Source organism: Kwoniella botswanensis, chromosome 1 (genome assembly GCF_036426115.1).
Source record: "Kwoniella botswanensis chromosome 1, complete sequence".
In the NCBI taxonomy this organism is placed as follows: domain Eukaryota; kingdom Fungi; phylum Basidiomycota; class Tremellomycetes; order Tremellales; family Cryptococcaceae; genus Kwoniella; species Kwoniella botswanensis.
Window position 1 is genome coordinate 5,771,261 of NC_088599.1, and position 12,667 is coordinate 5,783,927.

The 12,667-nt window shown below is 43.9% G+C and overlaps 6 protein-coding genes across 6 annotated transcripts; 3 read left to right on the top strand and 3 right to left on the bottom strand.

Moving 5' to 3' along the window:
* Positions 1 to 293: 293 nt before the first annotated feature.
* Positions 294 to 1,413, top strand: L199_002159 (uncharacterized protein; the record flags this gene model as incomplete). Its single annotated transcript, XM_064887906.1, has 5 exons — positions 294 to 557; positions 674 to 850; positions 928 to 943; positions 1,034 to 1,270; positions 1,328 to 1,413. 5 exons carry the CDS (start codon positions 294 to 296, stop codon positions 1,411 to 1,413), a joined length of 780 nt encoding a protein of 259 aa, XP_064743978.1.
* Positions 1,414 to 1,602: 189 nt separating this feature from the next.
* Positions 1,603 to 2,102, top strand: L199_002160 (uncharacterized protein; the record flags this gene model as incomplete). Its single annotated transcript, XM_064887907.1, has 3 exons — positions 1,603 to 1,741; positions 1,817 to 1,896; positions 2,010 to 2,102. 3 exons carry the CDS (start codon positions 1,603 to 1,605, stop codon positions 2,100 to 2,102), a joined length of 312 nt encoding a protein of 103 aa, XP_064743979.1.
* A 298-nt stretch (positions 2,103 to 2,400) lies between these two features.
* L199_002161 (uncharacterized protein) lies at positions 2,401 to 5,363 on the bottom strand (the record flags this gene model as incomplete). Its single annotated transcript, XM_064887908.1, has 14 exons — positions 2,401 to 2,454; positions 2,509 to 2,580; positions 2,666 to 2,679; positions 2,756 to 2,900; positions 2,968 to 3,001; positions 3,065 to 3,114; positions 3,180 to 3,242; positions 3,323 to 3,441; positions 3,527 to 3,634; positions 3,706 to 3,776; positions 3,847 to 3,962; positions 4,041 to 4,058; positions 4,149 to 4,219; positions 4,421 to 5,363. 14 exons carry the CDS (start codon positions 5,361 to 5,363, stop codon positions 2,401 to 2,403), a joined length of 1,878 nt encoding a protein of 625 aa, XP_064743980.1.
* A 721-nt stretch (positions 5,364 to 6,084) lies between these two features.
* L199_002162 (uncharacterized protein) lies at positions 6,085 to 7,182 on the top strand (the record flags this gene model as incomplete). The annotated part of the gene is made up of 4 exons (XM_064887909.1): positions 6,085 to 6,312; positions 6,397 to 6,744; positions 6,870 to 6,985; positions 7,110 to 7,182. The coding sequence occupies 4 exons, from the start codon at positions 6,085 to 6,087 to the stop codon at positions 7,180 to 7,182; spliced, it is 765 nt and encodes a 254-aa protein (XP_064743981.1).
* Positions 7,183 to 7,620: 438 nt separating this feature from the next.
* Positions 7,621 to 9,053, bottom strand: L199_002163 (diphthine synthase; the record flags this gene model as incomplete). Its single annotated transcript, XM_064887910.1, has 5 exons — positions 7,621 to 8,032; positions 8,207 to 8,476; positions 8,628 to 8,752; positions 8,832 to 8,903; positions 8,991 to 9,053. The coding sequence occupies 5 exons, from the start codon at positions 9,051 to 9,053 to the stop codon at positions 7,621 to 7,623; spliced, it is 942 nt and encodes a 313-aa protein (XP_064743982.1).
* A 385-nt stretch (positions 9,054 to 9,438) lies between these two features.
* On the bottom strand, positions 9,439 to 12,008 carry L199_002164 (uncharacterized protein; the record flags this gene model as incomplete). Its single annotated transcript, XM_064887911.1, has 4 exons — positions 9,439 to 10,964; positions 11,037 to 11,350; positions 11,471 to 11,763; positions 11,844 to 12,008. The coding sequence occupies 4 exons, from the start codon at positions 12,006 to 12,008 to the stop codon at positions 9,439 to 9,441; spliced, it is 2,298 nt and encodes a 765-aa protein (XP_064743983.1).
* Positions 12,009 to 12,667: the final 659 nt, after the last annotated feature.

Genomic DNA, 12,667 nt, shown 5'->3' on the forward strand with positions numbered 1-12,667 from the left:
CGAGGAAACAGAAGGCAACATACAGTAGAAGAAGAGATGTCATACTGATGACTCACTTGTACTGTCCTTGTATACTCTGTTTTACGAGTTAAGGTTGGTTATGATAAATGACACACGACGACATCCACTTGTTGTAATTAGGTTGTTGAGGATTCAGTAGTATGCCATAGGAGGCACGTACGTCAAGAGCTGATTTACAACCATCGGTGAAGGTCAACCTGATTCATGTTTCGGTTCACTCAACTTCTCAATCTCATACTCGTATCGTACCCGATTAAATCCAATCAATAACGATGAAGCCCGAAGTGACTGAACCACTCAATCTGCCTTCTCCGACCGAGCTATACGGTAATGGTCTTCAATTCGCCCTCGCCACCGTCTTTCCACCGATATTGTCAGAAAGGATATACAAAGATGAGGTAGTGTCTTACAGAAAGATCATTGAACCGAATGTGTATTGGTATTCTGGTATATTGAACTTTTTTAGTATAAGGAGGTATTACTTCATTGAGTTTGTTGATGAAAAGAGATACGATCAGCCTTTACGACCATACCCGGTGAGTCACACTTTCTACGTTCATTTCATCTCCTTATTCCCTCGATTGTTGTCGAAACGAAACCAAGTCGGTGGTGGTGTGAACTTTTGATTTTATTTGATCTGATTTATTTTTAGGTATCAATAAACCGAGAACAGTTGACAAAAGCTTGGATCATCGGATTAAATGGATATAGGTTCCATGATGGCTTATTAGAGTGGATCAGTACAAAGAAGACCGGAGATGATCCGAAGACTGTGGAGATCAAGGCTCTTGAAAGAGCTGAGAGAGCTTTACAGCAGATCGCAGACCAGGTAGGCTGGTTGGTCTTACCATCTCGATGTGTTTCAAATATAACATGTAATAGCTTACTCGGCTGTGTTGTTCGTAGTGGATTATGCTCTACAGTAAGCGAACAGATCCTCCTGGATCCAATTATTAGTAAGTAAGTAGTCCGTCAACGGATCTGATCAGTCATTTTGTTTTTTGATGTGTAGGCCAAGTGGACATAGCGATGAGTTTGCTTCACGAATATGTAAACTGCTTGAGCGCACCCCGACCATGGGCTCGGCAATCTAGCTACGATATCAAATGCCTGTCTAGATTTGACCTGATGGAACATGACTGTGACAGGGAACATATCAAGGCGATATTCTTCCATGCTGCTTTACATTTACTTGAACTTGATAAAGTAGGTTATAATCAGGAGTTCCTGGATTTGGGGAGAGTTTTGGGTTTCCGGGGATAAAGGTTTGTAGATTGCCTGGATTATCTTTTTACGATGATATCAGCTGAAGAGGAAGGGGAAGTTATCAGTACTGGTGCTGGTGGACCATCCACTGGTGAGGGTGAAGAAGAGTTGTTGATTCAGTTGTAGATGAAATGTCACTTACCATACTTTTGTTTTCATGAGGTTGTAGCAATGACGTCATAGCCCAAGGAAATACGAGTATGTAACTTGGCTATATGGAAAACATTACTTGTTATCATTGAATGAATGCCATATCCTTCTCTTCGTCTCTCATCGTCATCTTCATCACTTTGCATACCACACAAACTCAACAACATGTCTTCACATACTCACACTCTCAACCCGGCTCCTACAGCCCTATCGAATGAACCTCACGAGGCCGTTCCTCCGTCAGTCGTAGCTAGCGGAACGGGTTTACCTGCAGCTCCAATCGAACATGCTGAAGCGCAGCAGGGTGAGTGTACTCAATCGTCTTCTACCAAAGAGGAAGATAGAAGTGACTGATGTTGGTTCGGGTTGATAAATATAGCGGCTACTGCACCTGGATCAGGAGGTGTAGTCGAACAACCTAACCCGAATACCGAAGAGAAAGTCACATTCAAGGATCAGGTGGGCGAAAGATTATCTCATTTTACTGATGGAAGGAGATGAGTGGAAGAAAGAGATCGTAGACTGACTCGCTCTGTTTCATTCTATCCCATCCCGTTGAATCAACGCAACAGGTCAATGGCTATGCCAAGAAATTCGCAGGAGCGGTATTCAGGAATGATGGCGAGAAGGAATTCGGTGAGAAGAAGCTACAAGGCGAGGCTTAGTCTTCAAGGCGAAAAAAGGGTGTGTGTGTAGCGTAACTTTCATTACATGTATTATATACTATACAGTCAGAACCCAACAAAGTTGCGATATACAGTAACACTGGATATTGTTTCACTATTCTGCTTCGTTCATAGGTTAAGGTAGAATATACTTAATCCATTCATCAAAGTATAATCTAATGCGGGGTAAAGACGATCTCTATCAACATGTTATGTACACACAGGTCATACTGATCATCATAACAAAATCATCGTGAAATGTCCTACTGTATATTCCTCAAATGGGAGAGAATACATTCTAGAGTGAATCCCATGATCTCTTGGTAGTCGTGGTGTTAGTCACCGTTATTCCCTATTTCACCAACATCAACTTCAGTACGAAAACATAAACATGTAAATCACTCACAGTTCCTTTACAATGTTCATTAGAACTTGTAGGTATACATGACAAGTATCTACACCATTCACACGCGGCGTTCTGCAAAGAAATCATGACATACGTATAAGATTAGTTGATTTACACTGAATTGCATTTCGATGAACGGGGAAAAGTAAGAACTTACAGGGTCATCAGTATCTTTATTCAGTCAATAATAGAATCGATCAGCACAAATACCGTGTATGAAAAGATTGATCATATGGGCTGTACTCACAGAAATTCTTAATGGTCAAAACGAAAGCCAGTATGACTAATACAAACGCTATAACCCTGGCTACCCATATCGCATACTTATGTCTCTTCGTTTCTGATATAGATGGGTAGAGGATTATTCCTAGCAAGATTCCCATTGCCCATCCCTATGATATCACGCACACCATCATCAGTGAAGAGCTGCGTGTACAAAAGGATGAGAATTGTACTTACACCAAGATGTGCCAATCCATCTACAGCGTTCGGTCTACATCGATCCAAAACATGTGAGCACATTGCTCCAATCTCAGCAACCAAGAGAGAAGCTCACATGTAGCCTATACCAAAACCAATCAAAAACTCAATAGCCAATAAAAATGCCTGATAACGGTCTCGGTGAGCTTCTGATCCCAAAATACAATCTGAGTACAAGGGGGGAAGCTCACCTTGAGTTTCGGTCTTTCTTCGTATTTCCAATGTAATACCAAATCGACCAGTACGCATGCATTCTATGCAAAACAATTCAACCACATATCACTACCGCACTAGTGCGGATATCTGGATATATATCTGGGACTTGGACACTCACCGTAGCAAACAAAGCACCACTCGCTCCAACAGAAGGGATACCCGTTCTAGAGAAATTCCCACCTAGTACGAAGCCGTATATCCCACCTGCCATGTAAACAATCAAGAACGGGATTGTACCTATACAATAACAAAATAAACGGAAATTAGCATTCATTCGTATACGTACCCAAGTTGGGTATAACACTGATCATGATGGATTCACCCATCTCCCTCTCGACTTGGGCCCCAGCTACAATCTGAGCTAACATGTTCAACAGCAGATGTACAATTCCGACATGTAGGAAAATGGGGTAGACAAATCTCCATGATTCTGTTTAGACCCGCGAATAACGTCGTCAGTGATTATTCAGGATATTTTGCAAGGTAAGAAGCTAAACTTACGATCAGGATCCTGACCATTGAATCCACCATGACCGCAAATTTCTTCTATCGAACATGAGGTGGTCGGAGGGCTAAATCCTCAAATCAGTCAACTTCTCCGTTGATGGGTAGGGAAGATATAAATTGAGACTGGTGACTCACTTGGCAGTATCGTTCAGGCAAGCTAGCTGGAAAGCCGGTGGTAGCGCATCGACGTATTTCATACAAGGAGGAAACCTCGCTCCGATGTTGATCAACACTTCTGCCGAGGGACCGATCTACACCGAACAATGTGAGCATTGAGGATACTCCTACAAGGATTGAATGAGTGACATGGATTCGAAAAGCAGACCAACCATAACATTGAAAGATGGCTAATTGTAATCGGTAATTCCACAATCAGCTAAAACTGCACTGATAGGATCTCCCACATTTGTACGTTACATTAACGAAAGTTAACTCACCTTGGTAGCGATCGGTGATCCCATTGCTTGATAGTTCGCTACCATCTCATATACCATTAGAGCAGTCATCACTGTTAAGGGGGTGAGAGCAGACATTAGCAAAAATTTCCATCATACCACCTAACAATCTTGTGGTGCTATCGCCCTTCTTTGTGCTTCCCTACCTCATTCAAATCGTGCTCCTCATTAACACATCTGAATCTCTTACGACCCATCAACCCCCATGTTCCTCTCCACATCTATGTCATTCCTGCACAGGAAGATCAACTCACCAATAGCTAGCCCCCAAGCAGCAACAGGCCATCTCTGACCCCCGATCCCCCTTCTCTTCCGCTCTATAGCCTGCTCAATAGGGTATTGACCAAATTTCACCCCGACGAGGGCCAATAGCCTATCCAGACCAGTCGGGAAAAGTAAGAAGTCATATAATGTATTTGGTCCTCTTAATCTCATTCCACCCGATCCAGAGTTATAACCATCTTTAGTATATGAAGAAGGATATGGATAAGGTGATTCTCCATATCCATCTTTTGAGTAGTATGGATTAGGTTCTATACCACCTGATGATCTATTGGTGTTTCCTATTAAGCCCATCTCAACCTCGTCCCTCTCTATGTCTTGCATCTGCAGTGTAGTAGAAGCAGGTCGAGGTTTGTTGGTATGGTAATATTCACCATTCTCATCTATATAACTCAATCCGCCATACGAAGGAGCTTTATCTTTATGTCCTCCGCTTCGACCGGCGTCAGAGAGGGGTATACTGTGTGAAGGGAATTGATTAGGATGGTATGGTAATGATCTCTGAGAGGCTGAATCCCAAGGACCAAGCGAAGGTGAGATTGATCGAGGAGGATGTTGAATGTCCCTTTCACCCTCTTCGTATGGATTCTCATCCCCATATCTCTGGGTATAACCATCATCCTGATTCTGATTTCTACCAGGTGCTAGTAGACCTACATCACCACCATCATCTATATACTGAGAAGATCGATAGTCCCTCATTATTTCCTGAGCTTCACTCTCCTCCCCTGTACCTCGAGCAGGAAGCGGTTCTAAACGTGCGGTACCACTTTCAGGACTGGATTGATGAGGATAGCTGTATGTTGGAGTGGGAGTGTCGGATGGATGATCTAGTGAGGAATATGATGGGATGGGATCTTGGTTGTATGTCCCTTGAGATGGATTGGGGTTCGCCCGTGGGCCGTTGAGCGGCATTGTGGGTGGTAGATTGTGATTTGGGCTGAAGCTGAGGGCGCAAGTGTAAAGATGTGTGTACTCATCCACTGCATGGATTTTTGGTATGTTTATGCAGTGATGGACGCTGATATCTATCTATCTGTCTATGATGTTATTGTCTTCGGTCGTCAGGTCGTTAAAATTGTTGTCATGAGAAAGCACAGCTTGACTGAGTCGGAAGGTGTAAGCTGTACGCCGTGCGCAGGTGTTCGAAGTTTATTCGGATAATGGTGAGCTCTTCTTGTCTTTTCCTCTTCGGATGTACTGGCTATGAGTATGAGTTTGCTCCTCTATGTGGATATGAGTATGGATGTGATGCTCTCAAAAGGATGTCGAGTGATCCTTTAATGCATCTTCTTCCCATCTATCATCTATCTCATCCACCGTCTAATCTGCAAATTTCGTCCTCATGTTGATGCACAGCCAGCATAGCATCAAAAAAACATGAAACGGATCCGTGCGTTACGACTGATGTCATAAGGTACTCATGCCCATACCCATACCCAAAACACGTGTGAACCACGTCCCATCTGAACTCCCGTTTCATCGGGAAATGCAACTGTCTATCTCTTCTTGGCATCAATTTCACCAATTTCAGAGATTGGTTCTCTTTACTTTTTACTACTGACCGCAGTATTCACTACTCGTAAATCATAGCAACATAACGATAATCAGCAGGACCACCCATTGTAGAATCGTCATGTCATCCTCTTCAAAACATCCCCACCCAAATACATCACTCAACCACACCCTCGTCTCCATGCCTACGAGAGATCAATCCGATCGAGCAGAAGCCCTGTTGGAACTCTCAATCTCCCTCATTGAATCTTCCATCGATGTGTTGCGATCGAATATAACCAACGACGAACAGCTCATAAGGCAAAGTACGTTGATGCCTGGCGGTACACTTGGTAAACATTTTAGGCATGTGAGTGTATACCGATTTATCACTATACATTGCCAGGACATTTGCAAGTCGGAATACTCATCATATGATCTGTTATATCTATAGGTAATAGAATCTTTCCGAGCATTTCTACTCCCTTTCATCCCCTCTTCCTCATCAACACACACCCCAGAGATAAATTACGATTCGATCCATCCAACCTCCCGTCGTCCAATCGCACGATCCATCCAAGCATGTCTACACGCCCTCGAAGAGATCCGAGATGACCTGATCACCTTTGGAGACAATTCGCGCAATCTCACGTATAATGTCGATGGCATGGGACAAGGTGTAGCAGGGGAAGTTGGAATAGCAGATAAGCGGAATGGTTTAGCTCAGGTGATGGAGATGAAAGTGAACGTTGTGGCTATAACGCCTACGAAGCAGGTTATGGGATCGACAGTGGGCAGAGAGGTGAGTGTCGGATCGAGATTGAGAGAGAAGAGTGACACCGTGGAAATTGTTACTCAGTTTTGGGAAGAGATTCATGTGCCATTACACTTCGTTCAGATCACTGATTCTCTTTCATATTTATTTAGCTATGGTATTGCTCCTTGCATGCGATTCATCACTTCTCCATGCTACGTACGATAGCAGTCCATGAACATGGACTGGAGTTACCCGTGGAGTTCGGTACGGCGCCATCGACGTTATTGTAAGTGCACTATTTCACGTCTCACCTCTTTTACAGCGATCATAACGTATTGCGGTACATGCATACATGTGAATGAAGAAGTGAAGAGACAAAGCTGATATAATTATGATATCGATGGATATAGGTATAGAGGATTGAATTGGAGACCACCCACAGAGAATAAAGAAGTCCGAGTAGCTGTCAAGTCCAAGCTATAACATCATGAAAAAAGGATATAGGAAGTCAGAAGCGAAGAATCGCTTCATTAAGAGAAGCATCTAGTATCCACGTTCGTGCTCGGACGGATAAAGGCGAATATCCAAATTCATCTATATTTAGCTTGTAGCTATGAGTCGGGGAGATCATCCAAACTATTCCATACTTGATGAATCCCACCTTAGTTGTATTCAGACATCATCTGTTATAAGTTGTCTTTATAACCTTCGGAAATCGCATTATAATTTTATAGATAATCTTCGTCCATCTATCATCTACCAATTGTATGCATGTTCTCTATAGACTATATCCATCAATCATCAACCAAATGAGATGTACACTGAAATTCATTCTCTTCACTATCATCCAGCTTCAGTCTACTTCCCATCTCGGCCCAGTCCACAGTCCATAGTATGAGAGTCATATCTATGATCTATAACCTAGAACGTCTCTCTCTCAACTCCATAAACTTCTCTACCAACCTTCCACCATCCCCCTTCTTCACCCCCTACCGCAAACCTACCTGCATATTCAAATTCCAACGGATGCAACTTCTTACCGACTATGACAACCGAATGGAGAGGATCCCCAAATTCTTCTTCAGACAGTTGAGCCAATTCTTCTAATGTCCCACTTATCAATTTCTGAGTGGATGTGCCGATCCGAGATAATGATATAGCTAATGTTTCGGAGGGAGGTAATAGCGATAGTTTGGGTTCAACTTGGGTTTCCCCACCATCGGAAGAAGAGGAAGAAGGGTTTTTAGGATGTCTCAGTGATTCGGTTAGGAGGATTTGAGAGAACGCTTGATGAGGGTTCATATATCTTGGGGGTTCGTAGATCAGTCGACCTCTATTAATATCAGAGAAAAAGTATTAGCTTGGTTCATACCATGCAATGGTAGAAGTCCCTATGAAACAGCTCTTCTACGATATCATCTCACCATCGTCACTCCACCTCAATTCCATAGCTCTCATCCCTTCTCATTCCCCTTTGGCAATCGAGTCGGTCCAACACGACACTCACCTAGCCATGTTCTCCTCACTCTGTTCCCTAACTTTGATATCCAACAACACCAACGTATGTACCCCGATCCTTAGATTTTCTTCCAACCTTTCGAACCAACTGTCAGGTCTCCACGTTTCGGTGTAAAATACCAAAGATAGCGTTTGACCGAAATTGTACATTTGTAGACCTGTTGATCCCAATGCAGTGAGGATAGATGCATTGTGTATTACTTGAGTTGGGATTTGGAGTGAACGAGCTCGAAGGAGAAGGTCGGTATGGGTTGTTGCTCTGAATCAAAATAGATGAGCTTCTTCTTCGTCCACCACCACCACCATTCACCACCACTGATGTGACATGTGGGCGTATATATATATATATATGTGTGTGTGTGTGTGTGTGTGGTATATGTATGTCACATGAAGAGAAATCCACGACTCACCCTAGAGGATCACCAACCACCAAAAATGCAACATCCACTTTATCTGAATCCCTCAGTATTTCATCCGCTTCCAATTCGACCATCTCTCGAGTGGCTATTATAACTTCCTTCTCGTAAAAAGCTTCCTACGAGGTTCGTCATATAACATCAACATCGTTCCGGATAATATCTGACAAAGTATATAAGTTAATTGAACAAACCTACCAATCTCCCTTTATCCACCATTAAGATGGAAGTATAACTTTCCAAATACACTCTCTCACATCGTTTAACAGCCTACAGCGTAACAAACAGAAAAGATCAGCGACATCTTCATACCTACACTACAGCTCTGTGAAGTCAGTATCCTATCAACCGACTTACCTCTAAACCTTTTACTGTTATATCCTTCTCATCACTTAGTCCTAATCCAATAACGTAGAACATTTTGTATATCGAATGATTAGGTCTGATTCAAAGTGAGTTTTGAGTATGAAGAAAGTGCAGTTCGGTCAGATTGAGATGAACAGCAAGTTGCGAGTCGACTAGCGGTCGTACAGGATAAAGCTGTGATGGCTCTATGGAAAGAAAAGTAAAATCAATATTGAGAGAAAAACATCTATGAGTACTGGTAAATTTCCCAAATCTTCCTTCGAGCTTTATCTTATCGCTGAAAAAATTTGATTCCGTTAGTATGAGCGCTTGCAGCTATGAATGTCAAGTCACTATCCATGTACCGATCATTCCACAATCCATGTAACTATGACTATGCATGTATGATACCAATAAATCCACGAACTATTGTCCCCCAAGATCCCAATACCAAGTAACCTTACTCCAAGAAGAACAACGCATTCACCAAAACCCAAACAATCCCCGCAGGCCACGCCACCGCCCAAACCTCTTTCCAGGACTTGGCGACCACTCCATTCCTAGCTTTCCACATCCAGATGACAAACCTCTTCAACGTATCTACCAGTCCACCTAGACTTCCCCGTCCATTGGGGGATAACACGAAATTGAACAGGGATTTATCTTTCTTGGATGCTGCGCTGGTCCAATCATTCGTAGATAATAATCTAGGCATCGTCACTCTCCTTATTGGTGCTGGTGAGATCAACCCCCCACCGGTCGGTAAATTATGAGAAGCTAACGAATAAGTCGATGAGGATACTCTTCTTAATTGCTGAGCATTACCACCCGTGCTGGATCCACTCAAGGGGAAAGTCGATCCTAATGGCGTAGTAAATCCTAATCCCGCTGCTTGAATAGCATTACCGTTCCCTGTTCCGGGAAGAGGTAAGAAATATGATCCACCCGGTGGACCAGATTCACTCGGAGTATCATTTAATCCATATTGTTGCGATGGTTGATGATGTTTGTTATCGTTCATATATATATAACTTGATCTTCTCGATACGCTAGGTGTAGGTGATGAAGGATCAAATACTTGAGATTGGTTTTGACCCAATTCGGGATCTTCATCCATTCTCGTCAGACCCGATGGGAAACTCGAAGCAGAGCCCGAGGGGAAATTCGGTCGATGTTCATCTACGAATGACATCCTGGGAGAAGCGAATGGCGATACAGGTGCAGAAGCAGAAGTGGAAGTAGGATTAGAAGGGAATCTTCGTGCACCACCTCCGTTTGGACCCAAGCCAGGTGTAGCAGTAGTAGATCCCATACCGGCTAATTGGTGTGAAGATTTCCGACTTGGTAAAGTCAAGGGTACAGGTCTATCTGACATTCCCCTTCTCGTTGACAGAGATGGGTTACCGGGATTACTGGATGAAGGCATAGTTTCCGATGATAATATACCAGGCGATAATCTGCTTTTCAAATCACCATAATACGAGCCTCCTCCTCCATTCTTGCTGGACGATCCTGACCATCTTTGCCATGCCGCACGTATGTTAGTTCCGAAGAGGAATAAGAATGTTAAAATCGCTAGAGGGAGGTAGACTCGGTAATATGAGCCAGATTGATCAGGTAGGAGACATGGTCGGTCGGCATGTGTGACCGATCCGGCATATCCATTGGGTTGTGGTGGGACTAAAGAGAGTAATTGGAATCCAGGTCGACGTATACCAGTTGATGAAGAGAATGACTTGATGGTTACTTCTCGAATACCTTGAGGATGTCGATGTTCACAATAATCATGATCGTCCCCACTAAACACTATACTAGGTTTCAAAGCTTCCAATAAGAATCTCGACGTTTCGCTTCCTAATAGGTTCTGATATCCTGGTCCGGCACCCTTCAGTATTCGTCCTCGTTCTCGTAATGGTCCGCATGTTGAGGCTTCAGGTCGAGCGAGGGGTATATGCGATATCAGGATTTTAGGGCCTGGTGGGGGATCTGAAAGTAGAGTACAAATCAGCTCTGGTCCAATTCGGCCCGAAAGGTAATGGCTCGCATGATCATACTAACTGTCACCTAAATCCTTTACGAACTCAATCACACCCCCTTCAACACCATCCCACTCTCCAAACTGCATCTCTGCCGCATACCGCCTATAGTCCTCTTCTACCAATCCCACCGCATCCAGCATGATCAGACTGTGATTCGCTATTGGCAAAATGGCATTGGGTGGTGAGAAGTGTTTGGCGTATCTATCTCTTGCGTGAGGCGAGAATAGCCGATTGGGACCTAAAGGTATATCGTGATTGCCCGGTACGAAGTGCATGGGAACTGAAGGGGGAAGTTGGAATATAGATCGGAAGAGGTTATAGTATTCTTCGTACCTGTAATTGAAACCAGAATATTTCAGAAATGCGTCTTGTGTAGGGGTATTTGTTCTAGATGACCATTCTCGACCAAAAGACATTTGTCCGCCGTATAGAATAGGGAAATTTCACACTCACTCGTCGTCACTCATCACTCCCCTTCCACAATCCAGCATATCCCCTAACACGATCACAGCATCTATCCTTCCCAGCCTTGTCACGACATTCCAACTTTTCCTCATGAACAGCTCGTCTATCTGCTGCTTCAACCAATTCACCCATGGTCTACTGTCATCAGGATATGATAGCACTGGATGTGGGACATGAGGATCTGCAAGGAGGACGACATGCGTAGGTGCGGATTTGAGATGAGGGTTGGACCGGCGTAGGGAGGAGTCGGGGAATCGACAGGTCGAGAGGGAGTGGAAGAACTGTAAACAAGCTAATTAGCAGGAGGAGCGGGAGGAGAGGTAGGCGGAGTGGGCGGAAAGATGGAAGAAACACAACTCACGTCTCCGACTTCGAACCAAATGACCAATACGACCCATCCGAACCTCAACGCCAATAACTGGGTTCCCCTCGACCTCAATCCCGATCTTCTTTTCCCACTAGGTGTTATACCTTTCTCATTAGGTGGACCTAAGGAAGGTGATCGTAGGCGTGGTGAATCAAGCATAACCTGATAGTATAGAGTCTATATTCTTGCTATATTTGTGCACACAGGGTGTTATAGATCGGTCTGATAGTAGATCTCGGTATATCGCATTCGCTGTTCGATCCGAATGCAGATGTGATGACACGTCTTTTGCTCTTGCCAGGAGTCGTGCGAAGAAACCCAAGTGTTGATGGAAGGACCTGCCTTGATGGGTTCGAGAGGAAGAATGTCGATCTTTGCGATTACCTCTTGAGATAGCAACGTTCCTTGGCCAAACGAGCTTGAGGGAATGATGTCTAGGAATGCTCTGATCGTTCGAATCGGAATATAACAATAGAGACGAACACGTGAAAATCCAAAAACAAAAAAGATGAGAAGATGCTCGTATCGGGATGACTGACAAGACAAAGACATGTACATGTGGATGGACGCGACCCCCCTCCGCGGAGGTTTACGTGACATGAGACCCTGAACTAGTTCTGGAACATGCCTAGTGCAAAGCATGAGACGGGACAGTAGGCACGCACGAACAACGGGAAGACGATAACAGTAATCCCGTTGAAACCCCGAAGTAGGAACGAAAGGACGTACGAGTGTGGCACCTAGTGTTGATGGATGTGCTGTCATCCCATTTGATATGACGACATGCTAGTCAAACCCAGAGAGACAGTCGCGCACAG